The following is an 18,342-nucleotide window of genomic DNA, read 5'->3' on the forward strand; positions in this document are numbered from 1 at the left end:
TTTCGCGTATGCTCTAGTTCTTTACACATGTGCGTATGCAGTGATCAAGCCTGTCGCGGAGACTGTATACGACCTCACCGGTGAAGCATGATAATAGCTATTATGAATGGGAGGATCGGTACATCTGTCAATTTGTATATTATGTGAACATTAAACCTAAAACAAACGTATAATGATCTCAATCCTAACTAAAACGTAGCATGCTCCACCATAAGTTTCAACAGGTCATTTCCCAGTTCCGGAATATCTTTAACAGTCATGGCCATCTCTTCTTGGTGCTCCGCATACACCTCTTTCAGCATACCTACCATTTTGGAGTTAAGTTCCGGAAAGTCCTTCACATGCCCAAGATTAAGTCCGCTCTGGTAAGCTTCTTTCCAAAGCCTCACACTCTCGATACCTTTCAGCCCATCCAGAACATTTGCCACTGAAACAATGGCTGCCTTTGATAGCTCCTGGCAGTCGTATTTTGATGCCACAACATAAACACCAATATGAAATATTCCCTCAGCACTGTCGACAAGAGGGACGTCTAAACTAAAAGATTCATCCTCGGAGACGTCTGGACTGGAAGATTGGTCCTCGGAGATATACGGGTACGTATAGTGCCCAGTATATAGGAACTCGACAAGCGCAGCGATGGAAGATGGATCGTCTTCGGGCATTAAAATCCGTTTGTGAGAGGCCTCGCGAAACTGACCGTTTAAAGCGGCAGTGAAGAACGGAAGGCGACACACAATTCTTTCGTAAACATGAAATACATCTGGCTTTGGCCCAACCAAGAGCGTCGCAATTGGTGACATAATATTACTATAGATGCGTTAGTAGAAAAAGCATGGGGTGTATGTGTAGGATTACCGTGTAAACTCTGATAGAAGCGCCGTATTCTCTGATGCTCCGGGATCGCTGGGCGCCTGTCTTTCATATTTGACCGCAGGGGATCTTTCCTTTCTTAAAGATTGCGAGAACACGGCTTGCAGGGACCTTATATATTCTGTATCACTAAATAAAGATTAATCATTTATTCGCCTGATCCTCGGTGCTCGAATGAAGATATACCAGGTTCCGGTGAAATAATGCAGGCCCAGAGTCTTCTTGATTTCTGGGCCCACTGTGAAGGACGATGAGCTCCAATTGAACGCACTTCCACCATTGCTGTACCCACCAATCGGGCCATATACATGTCCTACACGTACCGGCTAGCTATTAACAACAAGCATCAAACGGTACCGAAAGGAGGCAATACCTTTGTTGGTAGACAGTTTAAATTTGGATAGTGCACCGCCACTAAAATCACCTTCTAATGTGACGATATACTCACCGGGTGCCAAGGTGATCTCCGTCTTCGTGCCGCCTTTCCCGGCTCCATGTTCGATACCATTATCCTGATTATTGTAGTCGACCTAATTGTCCATCATATATATTAGACCGGAGCTTGATATACGTTATCTGCGCACGAGCAGCCAGAAACCAACTAACCTTCAAACAACCAATGAAATCATGATTATTTCTATATTGCCAGATGGTGATTTTTGAGATTTGCGGGTTACGGAGGCCGAGGTTTGATATCGTGGACTTGTCGCTGAAATGGGTTCCACTGTGTGTACTGCCGACATGATCGGTGGTAATGAGATGTTCATCTATCATGGCTGTCAACTTGTTATTTTAGATGCGCCAGGCGAGATCGATGTTGCGGAGATTGATTTCAGGCAACCATGCCTCCAGTGCAACCCAGATAGCAGGTAGGTCACCGGCCGGGTAACGATCAGACGTTGTGTAACGTCCACACACGCACAAAACACCGGGTTTCTGTGATTTTCTATCTTTTCCTTTCTCCATGGCTACTTTAGTATAAATACACGTAGTATACGCACGCGGCCACCCCGCTAATCAGATCAGTGGTGTTGAGTTAATTCATGTTGCCGTACGCGTGCGCGCAAGATCAATGGCAGTACGCGTGGACGTTACTGATATATAATTTTTCAATACTTATGTACTCAGGTTTGTATTTGCACCACATTGGCGATGTAAAAAAATGACAGTTTTATAAATTAAACATGCCGGAGGTCTTTCATCATAGATTATCACTCTCCTCTGAGGCTTGGCTCATGGAAGATCACTCGGCCTTGTCATCCTTGCAGCGGGTTGGTTTTTGGCTTCGATACCTACTTGTAAGATGCGACTTTTGGCGGATAACCCCCATGCGTGGGATAGATCATATATCTATAGGCTCTATACCTCAATTGACTTTGGTCCGGGGTTTTGTCTTTACCAAGGAGGTTAGCCTCCGGACACTGGTAGACGGTTCTTGGCATTAAAGTATTATGCATGCCAAGACCATGGCTTGCTCTTCCCAAAAACGTCTATCACGAGTACTTGCAATTGCTGCTGGAAATATGGATGGCGGGTTCTGGGCGGTTCTATACGTATACTATATGTCCTTCATGGACGTACGTACTCGATCGACCACCGGCACGCATGCGCCACGTCTTGGAGGTGACCACCATGTTGGGTCGACGAAGCCTAGGGTTCACATGCATAAGTTATCGACATTATATGCACGGTGGTGTGAGAATTGACCTAATGCGGACTGCATTAAGGCAGTACATGTAGTTTTTTCCTCTCTACTGCTAGTTTGCAATCCACTCTTTGTGCGTCGTCTCTCCCCTCACTTTTATAGCGTATCAGGTCATGATCAACTATGCCTGCCACTAATCTACGATATTTGTTCCGCATCTAAAGGCCATTCTTAATCAAACATACCCACATGTACACATCAATTACAGACGCCGCTTCTAGCTTTCCCGGATATCAAGGTAGAATGTGTACAGCCCATAAAGATATAGACTCTCTCCCTCTTGCTCCCCTTCATCCTCTCCCTCGTCCTCACCGACGCCTTAGCCATCTCTGCCACCAAGAACTCCCACACTGTGGACAAGCGCGACCCTAGAGCTAGTATCAAGAAAAACTTCACTGGAAATGGAGGAACCATTTGCCGCCCACCCAGCAGAACCGACCTCGGCTCCCAGCCCCTGGATGGCCGAGTGGGTAGGCTTCCAGGTGGCCGAGTTCTCCCAATGAGGAAATTCCCGAAGGCGGGCGAGGTCGCAGGTTCGAATCCTGTAGGGGGTGGTGACCCAGGGGATATTAATCGTGGGTTCTTTTCCTGGCTTGGCATGTGGGATGGTTTCTGCTCCTGGGGAGAGTTTTCCATGTACCCGGGGCCCAGATGGGGCATGCGGACTGGTGATGGAGTGTGGCTAGGTATGAGTGCTGGGTTTGAGCCGGTTGGGGTATTCCACATCCTGCTGAAAGAAGCAACCAGGGGGCATAAAGGGTGAAACCCTGTACTTGTACTGTAGATTGAGTGCTCCGCCATAACTGAAAGGTTGCATGCGAGTATGAATTAAACAAAAAAAACAAAAGACCTCGGCTCCCACAGCTCTCGCGCTGCGAACGAAATGGACCCTCGTGTTGGATGACCGCGATCGCTGTGGTGCTGCAGCTGGGGTTCTCGGAGCATGTACTGGTACTACGGGCGGGTACGATTGACACCTCCCCTAGAGTGCTCGCGCATCAATGAAGCTACCAGAGAGCGGTGATAAACAACCTGCGCACCGGAATCCGCTAGCTCGAGCCCAGTAGAATCATGTTGGGTATGATTTACACCGATTCCGAGAGGAATATTAAAGTGAGGAGCTTTAGGGAGAATATGGAGACAGTACTGGGTGTTGGTTTTGGTATGGGACAGGCTCTGGAGATGGCTGTGCTGTCAGCGGGTTGAGAAGAGGACGTCCGGGGGTGCCGGGATGGCGGAAGATGGAGATGCGAGATGATACGTTATACACACGGAGATCCTTGATATATAAGAGAACCCACACGCACACAAGATATCCTGCACCTATTGGAATAATCGATCAAGCAATCAATCAATCCACCGAACTGATTCACAGGTTATCAATTAATCGGAGCTTCTTGCCTTGTCGAACGCATCTTCTCGCTGCACCTCTTCCATTATTTTTTAACGCTTGTCGAGAACTGAACTCCGTGGTTAATGGCCGATTCGTGAGCGACCGGACCATTAGGAAGTTTGCACCTAGTTTGTCTTGGCTGTTAATTGTGCTACGAGGTGGCCGCTTGCGCTGACCAAGGATATAAACTATAATGGCGGATCAGCTGGGAGGTTGACAGTGTGTATCGAAAGTTATCAGCACCATGGATTAAAGTCTAGCCACCTATTGGGTTTCTTTTGTCTACCCGGGACTGTATTTTATGTATGTATGACTTTACCCCTTTCCCAGCCTCGTGATCTCCATGAGAAATAGCCATAACACGAAGACCGTTAGCACTAGGTAAAACCATCATAGACTTACGTGCATTATAGGTAGATTGGGTTTAGACATAATGTTAAATCAGACCGATAATTGTTTCGGAAAATCTGTTATTCCGTGCACGTTCACTGACGACCCAAAATTAAAACCGGGTCACCACGGGCACGGCAGGAAGGTCGCGCTGGCAGAAGTTGGCGCGCTGCGACGATTATCCTGCGAGTGCTTCATGGTGCATCACTCGGCAACTAGCCCTTGTGTTAACTTGCTAAAGCCATTTATTTGATCAAGACTACTTTGAAGGAGGTGCATAGGTACAAAAAAAATTATGAAGTCTTGGGCCAGATCTTTAGCTTCTAAATGAGGGCGCTGAAACACTTTTCGTAGCGACCAGATCCAGATAGCCATACAGGATTGGATCGCTCAGACCTCCGGGTGATCGTGGATTCGGCGAATTCTTTCCAAACGTGCCTTGAACGGGCATCAACAATGAATACCACTCATTGGAAGGGCCCTAAGGGTGTTCAGCAAGATGTTGCAGCAGAAATGTTTCGAGCAGGCCGCACAAGGTTGTCGAGTGATTACTTGTATCTCGGCTATGATAACAATTCCTGGCGCCCAACTTAATCGATCTACACGTACGTACTAGTGTGATTTCGATAAACCACTCTGTCTGTTCCCCCGATTCACGGGGCGAGTAAAGGAAAGGTGTTATCAGTCTGCACATACTACTGTGGTCTAATAGAAATTTAAAGAGTTGGGATTCTCGGAGAGTTAAGTAGTTCTGAGAGATTCTGAGACAGGCAAGGGTTATACGCGCGCATAGGTTTGTATGAGGTTCAGAAAATCAAAACCTCACCTCTTCATAGGCCTCTGCGGATCTCTGTTCGGTGGTTCTTTTTCTTGTTTGCACATGCTGTAAGATTGTCCTACCCCGAGAGAGAACAGATCATTGAAGGCCTCCTTGCCTCGCCCGCCTAGCTGAACGGAGAACTATCCCCATCTTTAAGGTCTGGAGCTTGATGATTCGGCCTGTTCTGAGCCGCATTGCTTGTAAGGCCAACACACGCCTTGTCAGCCCCGCACCTTATGGGAGATATATGTAGGCCCGAAGGAAAGATCCGGAACACGAAACGTCGTCTTCCCTAACATACCCTGAACGAAATATTCCAGTATGGAGACTCATTCCGCGATAGGGGACAATAAAACTGTCCGAATTTCAAACATCCCAATATCGATTTCCCGTACTGCGCTTCAGGAATACCTTAGAGAGCTAGATAACTCATTCGGCATCATCGCAGAAGACAGCAGTGGTCTCTATATATCGCTGGAACCTGACGCTTCGGACGAAGACTGCCAGCGGCTCCAGGTGGCAACTGTGACATTATCCAAGTTGGTTCACGTTCCCTCTGGTCTGCGCCTAGGACCACCTGGAGACAAATTTAGAGGGGAAGTGGACACCCATTTTCGAGGACTAACACCGCTCAACGACCCCAAAGACCCAGTGATTGAGTGCATACTACTCACGCCTTTGTGCTATGGTATTCTATGACTGGAGCTAATTCTTCTTTTAGTATCATTGCTGTGACTGGGCTAGCTGGACATGCCTTTGGCTCATGGAGGTCTCGGGGGAGCCCAAGAATGTGGCTGCGAGATCTGCTTCCGAAGGATATAGAGGACAACGGCTAGAGCGCAAGGGTTCTTACCTATGGCTATGATACAACCCTCAACGGAAGTCGCTCTTATGCCGGGGTGGGTGACCACACCAAACAATTTGTCGAGGCGGTCAAGGGAGCCAGGTGTAGGGTAAGGAAGACATCCGCAATTGCAGCAGGTCCACATACTTATATGAAAAAGGACCCTACTCGACCGTTAATCCTGATCGGTCACAGCCTCGGTGGTTTGATAATCAAAGAGGCGAGTCCACCAGTCAGATCATATATAAGTATATAAATGACTATAGCTAAACGGGTACAGGCCATCGTTCAGTCTTTTGAAGGAGGGCACGAAAGTAACCTACGCTCTTGTGCTGGTATGATATTATTCAGCGTCCCGCATGGAGGGCTAGCACCGAAGGCTGGTTTGATCTCCATGGTACGTGGCCAGCCTAACGAGAACCTGGTTTTGAACTTGCTCGGAAATAGTGATTTCTTGCGTAGACTCGACAAGTCCTTTGGCTACCAAATCAATCTTAAGATCTTAGGGGAATGGGCTCTAAAATCATATCTTTTTATGAAACAAAGGACACCAGAACGGTCCGGGTAACCTTCGCCCCGCTGTTGGTTGAAATGAGGGGAAGATCTGATCATAATATTTCTCTGATCTAGGAAGTAAGCCCCGGTGTTTGGGCCAGATGTGGGCACCACGTTAGAATGGTGACAGAAGAATCAGTTAAGCATGCTGCACAGGATGGCCAATACCTTCCGATGGAGGCCGATCATTCTTCGATTGTGAAGTTTACAAACCGCTCCGATCAGCATTATCAAATTGTTCGTCGCAAGTTGTTAGAGATCGCCCTTGAGATATCAATAACCCCACCAAAAGGTACCTTTCATTATTCTATAGAACAATATTTCAAGGTATCATCCCCAGCTTTATTAATGCTAATGAGTTCGCAGTTTCATGTGAGGAAAGAATAAAGATTTGCCACTGGCTTTCTTTGGGTCCATTCGACGAGAAGCATGTTGAGGTTAGCGGTAAAAGACAGGAAAATACTGGCGGGTGGCTTCTCGCTCATCATCAATTTATATCATGGATAGATAACTCAGGGCCTCAGCTGCTATGGGGCTGTGGAATTCGTAAGTGGATTGTTTCTCCTAATTATTCATGTCTGACGTGACCCCTTTAAACCTACATTTTCAGTATTTCTTTTTATTTGAGTCGGCTAACGGTGAGGTACTAATAGCTGGTGCCGGAAAGACATTCCTTAGGTATTTACCCCTGCTTGCAATTTTTTCCATCCCACTGACAGCTTTTGACCAGCTCCCTTGTGATCGATGAGCTTGAAATCAGATCAATCAGATGTACAAGCATTGGCGTAGCCTATGTTTACTTTAACTATAAGGATCAGAACCAACAAATGCCAGTTACGATTCTCCGCAGCCTCATCAAACAGCTCATAACCAGGCCTCACGCATGCGCACTAGACTCTCCTATCCCTCAAAAGGTTCAATCGCTCTATAATAACAATTGTGCAGCGGAAAGCACGCCAAAACTGGGAGATTTGCGAGATGCTCTTGTTGAGAGCCTCAAGTTATTTACGCAGACTTTCTTTGTGTTTGATGCATTGGATGAATGTCAGAAACACGTTCGCAAAGACCTGTTGCCATTGATCCATTGGATTGCGGATAGTGGGACTAGAAGCCGTCTTTATCCTCAAGATATCCTGACTTCCCTAACCTCAACCGATTCCAACCGTTACATTCAGAGATTGGATATTGAGGCCAAGGAGGAGGACGTCATTATTTACGTTGACAAAACAATTCAGGAGCACATTAAAGCTCGAGATCTGATCACGGGCGATTTCAGAGCAAAGGTCATTTCCAGGCTCGTGGGCGCATGCAAAGGAATATAAGTTGCCAGGCCATCATCGACCTTGACCAAAGATCACCGTACCTGCGGGGGGAATGATACTCTCTGGTTTGAACTGGAACTAAATTGCCGTGTCAGGTTCCTACTTGTGCATTTCTATCTTGAAGACTTATGTCAATACCGACGACAAAAGAGATTCGACGCGCGCTTGACGGCATAAGCTCAACACTCGGGACGGAACGTGCACTGAATGGAACCTACAGCAGAGCAATGGATAGCATCCGGGCACAGCACGGGAGTCGTGTCACACTCGCCCTAAGAGACCTGACTTGGCTTCTGACCGCACATCGTACACTTAGCCTTGGCGGGTTCCGTATGGCTGTTTCGGTGGGCTACAGGAGCCGCCTGCTGCATGGAGATGCCGATACCGGTCCGTTCGACGAGGGAGATATTCCGGACGAAGCATCAATTTTGGACGTGTGTCGTGGGCTAGTGATCATCGAACATGGCCATTATGCTCATACCATCAAGTTTGCCCATTACTCTGTTCACGGGTATCTCGAAAGGACTGGTGCAATTGGAGGTTTAGCGAAACGCCATCTTACGGTTGCTCTCGGCTGCCTGGGGTTTGTTGAGTTGATTAGCCTCATGGATCCGGAAGGAACATTGTACCGCAGCCTGTCCGGGCGGCAGCGTTCTGACTTTAGTGATGAAGATATAAAATTGTGGGGCTTCCTGGAGACTTGGCAGTATTGTGAATTTATGGGATACATCAGGAGTAACCTGCACAGGCACATGCAGGCCTGCCATCACATCGCCCATGACCACACAGATGCCCTGCTCGAATTCCTGCAGAACACGCACCTACTAAATTTTCTTGGTAAAATTCAACGAAGTATTGAGGGAAACTACTACGTGCACATTGATGGCATGCCTAGGCCACTGCATGAAGCAACAGCATGGGGAAGTATTATCCTCGTCCGTCAACTACTGGATGACTGGACCGACATCAGCACCCACAATTCGAGCGATTGTACGCCACTCCATATTGCTGTTAGGGGAAATTTGGTAGATCTAGTCCAGTTTTGGCTCGAAAAGGGCGCTGAAGTGGGTGCGAGGCACATTTTCGGGGAAACACCTCTCCTGCTCGCAATCAAACAAAATTCGATAAGTGCGGCTCGAGTACTACCTAGCGGGGACGCAAATTTAGTGAAAGAAATGCTTAGTCTGGATATATATAAGATGACCAATAACAAAGATAGGCTAAAGCTTCTGTTTGAGTTTGGGCTAAGCGTAGAGCAAAAGACTGAGGGTCGGACAATGTTACAAAATGCCGTATGCGGTCGTGATAACTTTACTCTTGTTCAATTCCTGCTCCAGAACGGCGCGAGAATCGACGCTCATGGTCCCGAAGGCACTGCGCTGCATATAGCTGCGAGGAAGGGCTACGTGGATATACTTCGGTTGCTGCTGAGCTACGGGACAGGCAGGGCGTCGACGGGAAATGTGCCTTGTAGTGATGTTCGGGCACCGCACGCGCGTGAGCAGGCTGATCCTATAAATGCGCGAGACTATGATGGCCGCACCATCCTATCCTATATATTCTGGGATCCCAACCTCGTGAGGATGGTGCTTGATGCTGGTGCGGGCATCTATATTCTAGACGATCGCGGAAGATCCGCATTACACCACGGCGCCCACAATAACGCGAATGCGAACGCTATATCACTGCTCATAGAAAAAGGTTTAACCTTCGAGCCACGGGATAAAAATCACCAAACACCGCTACATTATGCAAGGGGCGACCCGGTTGCCCTATTGCTTGAATGGGGCGCCGATGTAAATGCCACAGACATGGACAGAAATTCGCCGCTCCATTGTCGATTGGGGATTTAACATAGATACCTAACCTGGTGGGACAAAGAGCTAATCGATGAGGATGTGCGGGTCTTGCTAAGAGCCGGTGCGGACGTAAACGCACGAAACAGGAGCGATATGACACCACTCCACTGTGCGGCAAGGATGGGACGCGCGAGCCTGGTAAACCTACTGCTGCAAGCTGGGGCGGACATTCAAGCTCGAGTCATCAACCAAATGTCAGCAATGCATCATGGTGCTGCGATTGATAGTCCAGATACCATACTGGTTCTCATGGAGAAGGGTATATCGGTAAGCCCCAAGGATAAGGATGGATATGGATATACACCACTAGGGTACCTAGTTAACCACGGCTGCATACGTGGGGCAAAGATGGTGATTGAGGCGGGCGCCGATGTGAACGCTGTTCACATGGATAAATTGAGTTTATTACATCTAGCTGCTAGAAGTAGACCGGAGAGCGTGGGGATCATGGGTTTGCTCTTGGATGGCGGTGCCGACGTACACGCCTGCGACGGGAAACAAAGAACACCGCTCCACCACGCAGTTGAGGATATTGAGACCGAAGAGGTGGAAGAGAAGATAAGACTCCTTATAGACAAAGGCGCCGACGTAAATGCCAGAGACATTGATGGAAATACCCCACTCAACCACTCCATCCATTTGCTCTGGGAAAATGGGGCGCGCATATTGATTTCCGCGGGTGCTGACGTAAACGCTGTTGACAATAATCAAGTGAGCTTATTGGACCTGGCTATGCAGAACGGCTGCGGTAGAACTATGGCCCTTCTCCCAGACGCTGGTGCGAACATACACGGCTACGACGGCGACCAAGAAGCACCGCCAGGCACCGCCCCCAAGGGAGGATGGGAGCCCGACATTCTTGAATCGATGGTTGATCGTTGGTTTGAACACTTCTCCGCCAGTCAAGTGATGACGGAAGATCCGGGCGAAACAGTGTCGCAAATTAATGACGGGTCTTGTGGCGACGAAGCTGCTGATCAGGGCCCGGGAGAAGAGCTCGGGAGGAAAAGAAGACATCCGACTGGTACATCCTCAGCTTCAAGTTCTATCATGCATTGATATGATGATAAATGAACAAATTTACTCACTGATAGCGTTTAGCATTTCCACCGCATACGAATTAGTGTCATCCGTATCGACGATTTCAATGTGGGTTTTGGTTTAGGAAGGAAGCGTGGGTGGCTAGATTGGGTGGTTGCCAGGGTATTTGTTTTCTATTGCCAAGAGTGTGGTTTGCCTGTACTCGTGATTCCCGAATTCTTACAGTCTGTACCTGTATTTAAAGAACCTACTTGAACTCCCTTAGATTAAAGAAAAACCTCTTTTCAGGCCGGGCAGCATCTCAATAAACCCGTGGTAACTTGGTAACGAGGCACCCTTCTCAACAACATGCAAAAGCTCACGGTTAGAAACAAAAATGACAACCCTCAACGAAGAAACATAGTGAAAATTACGAATACACTCTACTACATGCAGTGACTTCATTTACCGTCATATATGACCTCCATCATGTCTTATAACAATAGATGTCCTTCTTGGCATCCTATCTATATAACGATACAACCTCACAATCTATACAAGAGTTTATGGATCATGAGTGATCACTCGGAATCACCAAGCATGTGTTAAGAATGTAGACTGGTGTTGATCGGTGTCTCTATACGCCCATATAACTCTTAATATACTGGATGATGTAGCTATTGACGTCATCTACAATTGACACCATAGTGACATATGATAATTCATAGTGACAACCACATATTTAAGGCTAGGCTTGGAAGCAGCATTTCAACAATATATGCAGCTCAGTAGTTTAAGTTACAATTGACCTGTAGTGTAATATAACGGTGTGTTTGGAGTGGGAACGTCCGGATAACCCTATCAGTGGTAGGCTTAAGATGAGAAGATACGTTGTATTCTTTAAACTGAGTCTTCAAGATCTCGAGATAATGGCCTAGTCTCGTCAAAGTCTCGGGACTTTATGGTTTGTGGCAGCGGTGAATCTCATTGAAGAAGTCTCCGAAGCTTTGGAACTCAACGTTTCGGGAGTGGAACATCCCACAATTTGAGATGAAACGGTTTAGTTTTCCAAAGATTCCGGAGAGACATTAGCAGATGTTGAACATGGGCTTTGGGATAGGTTGACCTGTGCGTGGTTTGACGGAATAAAAAAATGAGTATATGAAGTGGGAGGAGACATGTACGGGAGTTTCTGCTCTGATTTCCGCTAGCCAACCTCTAACTCAGTACTAGTAGGTGATCAATATCCGTCAGTAGCTCGACCTCTCAACTATCAAATTTCAGATACTATGGACAAGCAGGTAAAAATTAGGTATTTCGAGCGGAAATTCCCGGAAGTGCTGGGTGTGAGGGAATAGAGGAAGAAACGCCCTCCTTGAATTACCTGCCGGATTGGGTGCGCTCATGCTAGAGTTCTCGGCACCCCTGTGTGATAGTATTTTGCGTTATTGGCTACTGGTGCACGATGAACCTCTCTCTACTACGGTTATGAGACTTTGACTTACGGGCGACGGCGTAGGTTACCTCGAAGGCTCGGTAAATCAGGAGAGACCCTCGCATAGGTTGCTAAACCGGAACCACACCTTGCGCTGGTTCCTCTTTTCGTGTGCTTGTTTATATCATGTGGATATATGATATGGTTTCTAGGTCAATTCTGCTCGCTTTAGACTCATTTGCGTGTATATCGATAGATTGCATCACGAAAACTCAATATATATACCGCCGTGCACTGATTATAATATCATTGGCAGCAACAACTGGCGCCAAGCTAACCGTGTTACCCCGGATCGGACCGCCAAATGCGTGTGTCGGAGATCAGGAGCATTGTCCTCTAGTACTGACCCGCCGCAAATTATTTAGTGTAGTCTTCAATGGGGCTCCGGTGTGTTCCAGATTTTGATGAATCATTGGAAAGAGACTACGACACTGAAGGGGTGTTATGAAGCGACGATGCTTTCAGGGGTGTCGGATGGCCTTCTATATCACCCAATCTATTACGATGGAATTTATCAACTCGCCATATCATCACAGACGATAATCATCGGCAAATGTAACATCTACGTAATGTGCTTATAATTACCGCAGTACTAATATCACTCTTACTACCTAGAGAGCCGGTAAAAAGACATGGCAGTGGTGATTGTGAGGAACACTCAAATATCTGGATTGATAAAGGATAGCAAAATTTAGGACCGGTGGTCGCGCTGCGGACACGTTGGTTACATACCGCTTCGCAAACATACGAAATCTTTGCTTTATACTTATGTTGAGATGAAAGACTAAGGCGATCGAGACAAAACAAATATGGAGGTATCAAAACAAAAGAAACTGATCTGACAGAGATATTATAATAGAGAGAAAGCAGCCAAAGACAAACAAACTCCTTCAATAGCTCCAACACCACTGATCCAAAACTCGCTCGGCTCGGAAGACCCTAGAAGTGTGGGAAGTAGTCCTCCCATGGGGTGCTGTCAAAAGAGCCATATGGAAGGCTTCTAAGACTCAGGAATGACTCTATAAATAGATATAATCGCCCAACCGGAACAGCCAGACAAATGATAAATAGAGGGGTAAATACAAGTACAGAAAATGTTCTTTTATATATTTCCCTTATGTTAAGGTTTATACCCATTATATGTACGCGGCCGACTCCATCGAAGAGATTGAGCATTTTGAACATGAATAGTGTTAATACATTCCAAAGAGTGTCATGATCGCCGTTATCCAGTGTAACGAGAAACAAAGCATACGCGGGGACGACAGCAATCACTACTGAGGAGATTCGCCAAAGCAGGCGTTCCACGGGCGATGGGAAATGCGTATTCCAAGCAGCTGCATGGCAGGCGCCGTATGCAAGCAGAATGAGGATGGCAGGGAAAATGTTTGAGACATGTATGTCGTCCAGGATATCGCCCTTACGATCGCTTTGAAAGGAGATGTGGTTTAATAATTGGATGTCAGGACGCCATTTAGGTCGCTTGCCGACTTCGTAAGCTTTGGCAACCCGTGTTAAAAAGTCGAGGTCATCGAAGGGCATCACACAAGTCCTCCAGAGATCCGCATCGTTGTAGACACGGACAGATCCGAGGTCGAGCATGTGGCCGTAGGGGATTACCAAGCGTTCAGGATCGGCGACTGCGGGTGCGGTTGGGCGATGATTTTTTCCATGTATAATAGACCGAGTAAGCCGTGGTAATATCCCCAAACCAGGAAAGTGGACACTCTTTGTTGTGGGTAAAGGACGATGAGATTGGTAACTCGACACTGAGCCTACATCTCGTCATGGATATGTCAGCTACATGTATAAACGTATATATATAGCGCCGGCAGAAAAGGGAAAATCGCAAACCTCGACGGCTAGCTCGCGATGGTAACTTGGGTAGAAAGTATGTACGAGATATTGCACTCATACACATATATATACATGCCTCGTAAGTTTTCAATGTTCCCCTTCAGCCTGATCTTCAAGGAATGGCCTTGGTAGCGGTGACTAATTCGTTTCATGCTCTCAACGTATAACTGCATCGGGTCGCTAACAGGGAAAACAATATTGGCGGGTATTGGGAGCGGCTCGCCCACGTCCTGTGGCTTATTGAACCAGAAAATGTACATCCCCATGGCGCAGATGACATGCATCGCGACGTGAATCTCCAGCAGGGTGACGGGCAGACCGCTAGCCTTGCGGACAATGCACTGCACGAGCATCCACAGTGCCTGCAAACACACCAGCGTCTTTCCCAGAACCTCCGCTTTGCCTTTGTCCTGGACCTCACGATAATGCACAAAGTCTTGCCTTAAAACCATCTCCGCCACCACCTCCTCGGGTTCCCTCCCGACCGGGGCTGCATCAAGACTCCCTGGCTCTTCCCCCCCGATGCGCATATATCAGGATCCAATCCAAGCAACTCTACTGCTTCTCCCGTCTTGGCTGCTTCGACCACTGCATGCGCAGTCCCCGGCCTTAGTAATTTCTTAAACTCTTCCACCCCAAGTAATTCCCCTTTGGTGTTTGTCCGTGCCAGCTGGAGGTAAGCATCCGCGCTGAGAATATTTTCAAAGCTGGCTGGTACTTTATACGTCGGTACAAATGAGACCCCGCCCATAGTCACGAAGAAAGCACCCTTCATACGGAGAATGTCTTCCTTGCTGCCGGGCTCTATCTCATAAAGGTCGCACCACTCCCGGTGAAAACATCGCGCCGTCCACCACTCGTCGAAGGCTACTGCGAGCACGAGCTCTGGCGCCAACATCCCGATGAGGACGTACGAAAGCCTATGTTTCACCTTCTCCCAGGCCGAGGCGTTCGGTTTGACGTTGGGATGGATGGCTGTCCAGACGCATAGACCAAGAGTCAAGACCGAGGTAAGGATGATGCTAAAGGTTCCCCGCCCTTTTGGCTCCTTCTTCCATCCCGGGTCTGCGACGGGGGTGACGATGGCGGTGGTGTTTGGAGTAGGGGCCGCCAGGGAATAGGCAGCCTGCCAGGCGAATGAAGCTAGAATGGCAGCGTTGCCCATTGAATAGCTTGACCCGTGATAACCACTGCGCGGTGACAGGCTCGATTACAACTGACCAGTATAGTAGGGTGTGTAGATGCCTAATTAACGCTGGCGTGATCCTAAATGCTGATAATTGTATCCCGTTCGATTGGATTACTATGTGACTTTATGTAAGTCAGTATCTGTCTTGAAGTAGGTACGAAACTTGCAACGGCAGGATGCCATGGTCCCCTTCTCCATTAATCTTCAGCTACCCGGTGTTCTTGCATTTGCTCCACAGTCTGAAAAACATTTACGACATGTCAGGGAAATGACACAGACCTTGAAAGAATGACCACTTCGAGTTTGTGAGATTTCGACAACCGACGCAAACCTAGGCAAGCGGCGAGGATGTGCATCCAGGGAGGATATATAGGCAAGATTCGACATTTGCTGTTCGCACTCAGTGCGCACAACCCCGCCCCCCGTTCTTATCCCCATGTGGCCTATCCTGGTCCATGCACCTTAAAGATAGCCACAGCTCAAATTAAAATCTCTCACAGCCAATCACTTGGATCCTCACGTTCTCTACTCTACTCGTTTACGAGTACAGCTTGCGGTAAGATTATTGTAGAAATATGGGAGGAGTCCTATTGGCTTGCCCAGCCACAGAAACCCTGTAGAGTAGGTGATTTCTTGGCATATATGCATGCAGGTCTTTCAATTGCGGGCTTTGAGCGCAACTCCAGTAGAGTAGAGTAGATAGTCTACTCTAACTGGAGAAGTTTTTCTAAACGCGAAGAGATCACCAGCGCTTAACTCCTCTTCCTGAGGAGATCCCCTGTGACTTCCGCACTTACAGGATACCGCAATTTGTCCCTTCTCCTTGGGCTGAGCATATATCTGGCCACAAGCTTTAAATTGGAAAGGGCACACCGGCCATTCGGTTCTGCCTGGTTATCTGGGTTTCGGTGATCGGTTTATTATATATGCTCATAGGTATCACTGGGTCGTCAAGACTGATATGATCATGTATGTTTTGCTTACATTACAATATAGGGTAGGGTAATGAGCAGGTCTCGGCCTACCTGGCAACAAAGTGCGAACGAGGGACTTGGCGTGACAACTCGCTTGGCATATGCATGCATATGAAACAGTATCGCGGCTATGTCGAATGAGTTGTTAGAAGTGCACGCCCAAACCGGGATAGTGGTGCAGATGTGGGAATGGCGCCAATCAAAAAGTATGTATGTACAGCGACGGGTAATACCGCAGAATCTCAGGAATAACGAATCGAACTGGGCTGGAATACCACTTACCCATTGGTCAAGACGACCAAAAGTTACGCTTTAGGTCTGTTGGATTGAGGCTCAACAAGCATTTGACCAATCCGAAGCACAATATTCCAGTCCAGTTCGATTCGTTATTCCTGAGATTTTGCGGTAAGTGATGGAACACGCTCGCCTCATCAAATTTCCTGAAGCTTCCGAATACTGTAGAGTCTGTAGTAATCCTAGTCAACTGGCCAATACTGAACCAAATCAGGCCGCAGCACTGTCAAAATGATTGTCCCGCAATCACCTCCCAAAATCAAGCAGCGACTCCGGGTTGAGACCAATGATGCTCAAAGGTCAAAGGTTATTACTTTGTTTGAACTCGGACTCACCTATAGTGAGATTGTTGAGCGGACAGGATTGAAAAAAACTACGTGCTGGAATATTGTGAAAAGGGATAAAGAGAGACGTGTGCCTGGGTGTTTGACACCTTATACAGCTAGTGCACCTAGGAGTGGTCGACCCGAGAAGCTAAACAGAAGGGAAAAGAGATATTTAATCTCACTAGCCAAACGCAGCCGTCGCATGCATTTGAGTAGTATACTCACGAAAAGTCTTACTACGAAGATTTCAATGAAAACAACCCGCAAATACCTCAAACAAGGCGGCCTACACAAGCGAAGAGCGAAACGGAAGCCGTTCCTGTCAAAAACTCACAAACTAAGACGTATGCTCTGGTGTAAGGCACACAAACACTGGACCATGGAGGATTGGGGGGAGGTGATTTGGACCGACGAATCGCGATTTGAAGTAGGATTTCACGGTGGCACATGCTGGGTGTGCCGAGCACCAGGAGAGGAGGATATGTCTGAATGCCTATTACCTACTTTCAAAAGTGGACGGACATCTGTTATGATTTGGGCGTCGATACAGCTAGGAAACAAGGGTCCAATGGTGATTCTCCCTACCGGTGGACTAGGCGGCAAACAGTATGTTGAGTTAATCGTCGAACCGGCGCTACACCCCTTCTACAAGGAACGATACAGAGCTACACATGAGGCAGTAGTAATGGAAAATGGCGCACCTCCCCATCGTTCTAAACTAGCACAAGCTGCTAGAAACCGACTACATATCCAAAAGCTACCTTGGCCAGCACAATCACCTCACCTCAACCTTATCGAGAACCTATGGCGAATAATGAAAGCCCGAATCAACAGGAGAATTCCTACTATTACTACTGGACCCGCATTGAGGCAGGCGTTGCAGGAGGAGTGGGATAGGTTCATACCCGAGGACTTTAGAAGACTGATAGAAAGCATGCCAAAAAGGGTCAAAGAATGCCTCAGAAACAGAGGCGGGTCTACACACTACTAATCTCACCTACCCGTCTATTTATCCCCTGATACGAACTGTTTTTCTCTTTCACTCGTATTATTCTGTTTTGTATCGCCCGTTGAAGCTGTGTTGCCGAGAATCGCCAAGCCTTATAACTTTCTCCACCATCTAACATTTTTAAATTATATAGTTTTTATTCTATATTTGTAGTGCGATTTAGTCTGATCATTTTAGTTATATTCTCATCTATTTCCGTTAACTATTCATTGTGTAGCGGGTTGCTTTGGATTGATCCGCTGTTAGGAAAATCATCAGAATCTCCTCCTGCGCATCCCCAACCAAAATACTGTTTCTACCAACACTACACTACTGTATCTTCAAATTTTGTCTACCAACATTTAGTTCTATATAGATGTATTTCTATCATTATCTTTAAAATGTTCATATTTTTTTGGAATTTTTGATTATCTAGGT

At 47.2% G+C, this 18,342-nt stretch overlaps 6 protein-coding genes across 6 annotated transcripts; 4 read left to right on the plus strand and 2 right to left on the minus strand.

Annotated features, from left to right (window-relative positions):
- Positions 1-188: 188 nt before the first annotated feature.
- Positions 189-1,647, minus strand: LAJ45_10100 (uncharacterized protein; the record flags this gene model as incomplete). The annotated part of the gene is made up of 5 exons (XM_046119631.1): positions 189-810; positions 859-1,002; positions 1,060-1,186; positions 1,247-1,403; positions 1,480-1,647. 5 exons carry the CDS (start codon positions 1,645-1,647, stop codon positions 189-191), a joined length of 1,218 nt encoding a protein of 405 aa, XP_045967262.1.
- Positions 1,648-5,502: 3,855 nt separating this feature from the next.
- Positions 5,503-5,880, plus strand: LAJ45_10101 (uncharacterized protein; the record flags this gene model as incomplete). The annotated part of the gene is made up of 1 exon (XM_046119632.1): positions 5,503-5,880. One exon carries the CDS (start codon positions 5,503-5,505, stop codon positions 5,878-5,880), a length of 378 nt encoding a protein of 125 aa, XP_045967263.1.
- An 820-nt stretch (positions 5,881-6,700) lies between these two features.
- On the plus strand, positions 6,701-7,902 carry LAJ45_10102 (uncharacterized protein; the record flags this gene model as incomplete). The annotated part of the gene is made up of 4 exons (XM_046119633.1): positions 6,701-6,872; positions 6,947-7,126; positions 7,234-7,258; positions 7,311-7,902. The coding sequence occupies 4 exons, from the start codon at positions 6,701-6,703 to the stop codon at positions 7,900-7,902; spliced, it is 969 nt and encodes a 322-aa protein (XP_045967264.1).
- Positions 7,903-8,030: 128 nt separating this feature from the next.
- On the plus strand, positions 8,031-10,885 carry LAJ45_10103 (uncharacterized protein; the record flags this gene model as incomplete). Its single annotated transcript, XM_046119634.1, has 3 exons — positions 8,031-9,698; positions 9,786-10,785; positions 10,863-10,885. The coding sequence occupies 3 exons, from the start codon at positions 8,031-8,033 to the stop codon at positions 10,883-10,885; spliced, it is 2,691 nt and encodes an 896-aa protein (XP_045967265.1).
- A 2,367-nt stretch (positions 10,886-13,252) lies between these two features.
- LAJ45_10104 (uncharacterized protein) lies at positions 13,253-15,298 on the minus strand (the record flags this gene model as incomplete). The annotated part of the gene is made up of 4 exons (XM_046119635.1): positions 13,253-13,273; positions 13,360-14,051; positions 14,210-14,642; positions 14,693-15,298. The coding sequence occupies 4 exons, from the start codon at positions 15,296-15,298 to the stop codon at positions 13,253-13,255; spliced, it is 1,752 nt and encodes a 583-aa protein (XP_045967266.1).
- Positions 15,299-16,821: 1,523 nt separating this feature from the next.
- On the plus strand, positions 16,822-17,907 carry LAJ45_10105 (uncharacterized protein; the record flags this gene model as incomplete). Its single annotated transcript, XM_046119636.1, has 1 exon — positions 16,822-17,907. The coding sequence occupies one exon, from the start codon at positions 16,822-16,824 to the stop codon at positions 17,905-17,907; it is 1,086 nt and encodes a 361-aa protein (XP_045967267.1).
- Between the last annotated feature and the right edge of the window lie 435 nt (positions 17,908-18,342).

This window comes from Morchella importuna (genome assembly GCF_003444635.1).
Source record: "Morchella importuna strain M04M26 chromosome Unknown Morimp01GS041, whole genome shotgun sequence".
Lineage (NCBI taxonomy): Eukaryota > Fungi > Ascomycota > Pezizomycetes > Pezizales > Morchellaceae > Morchella > Morchella importuna.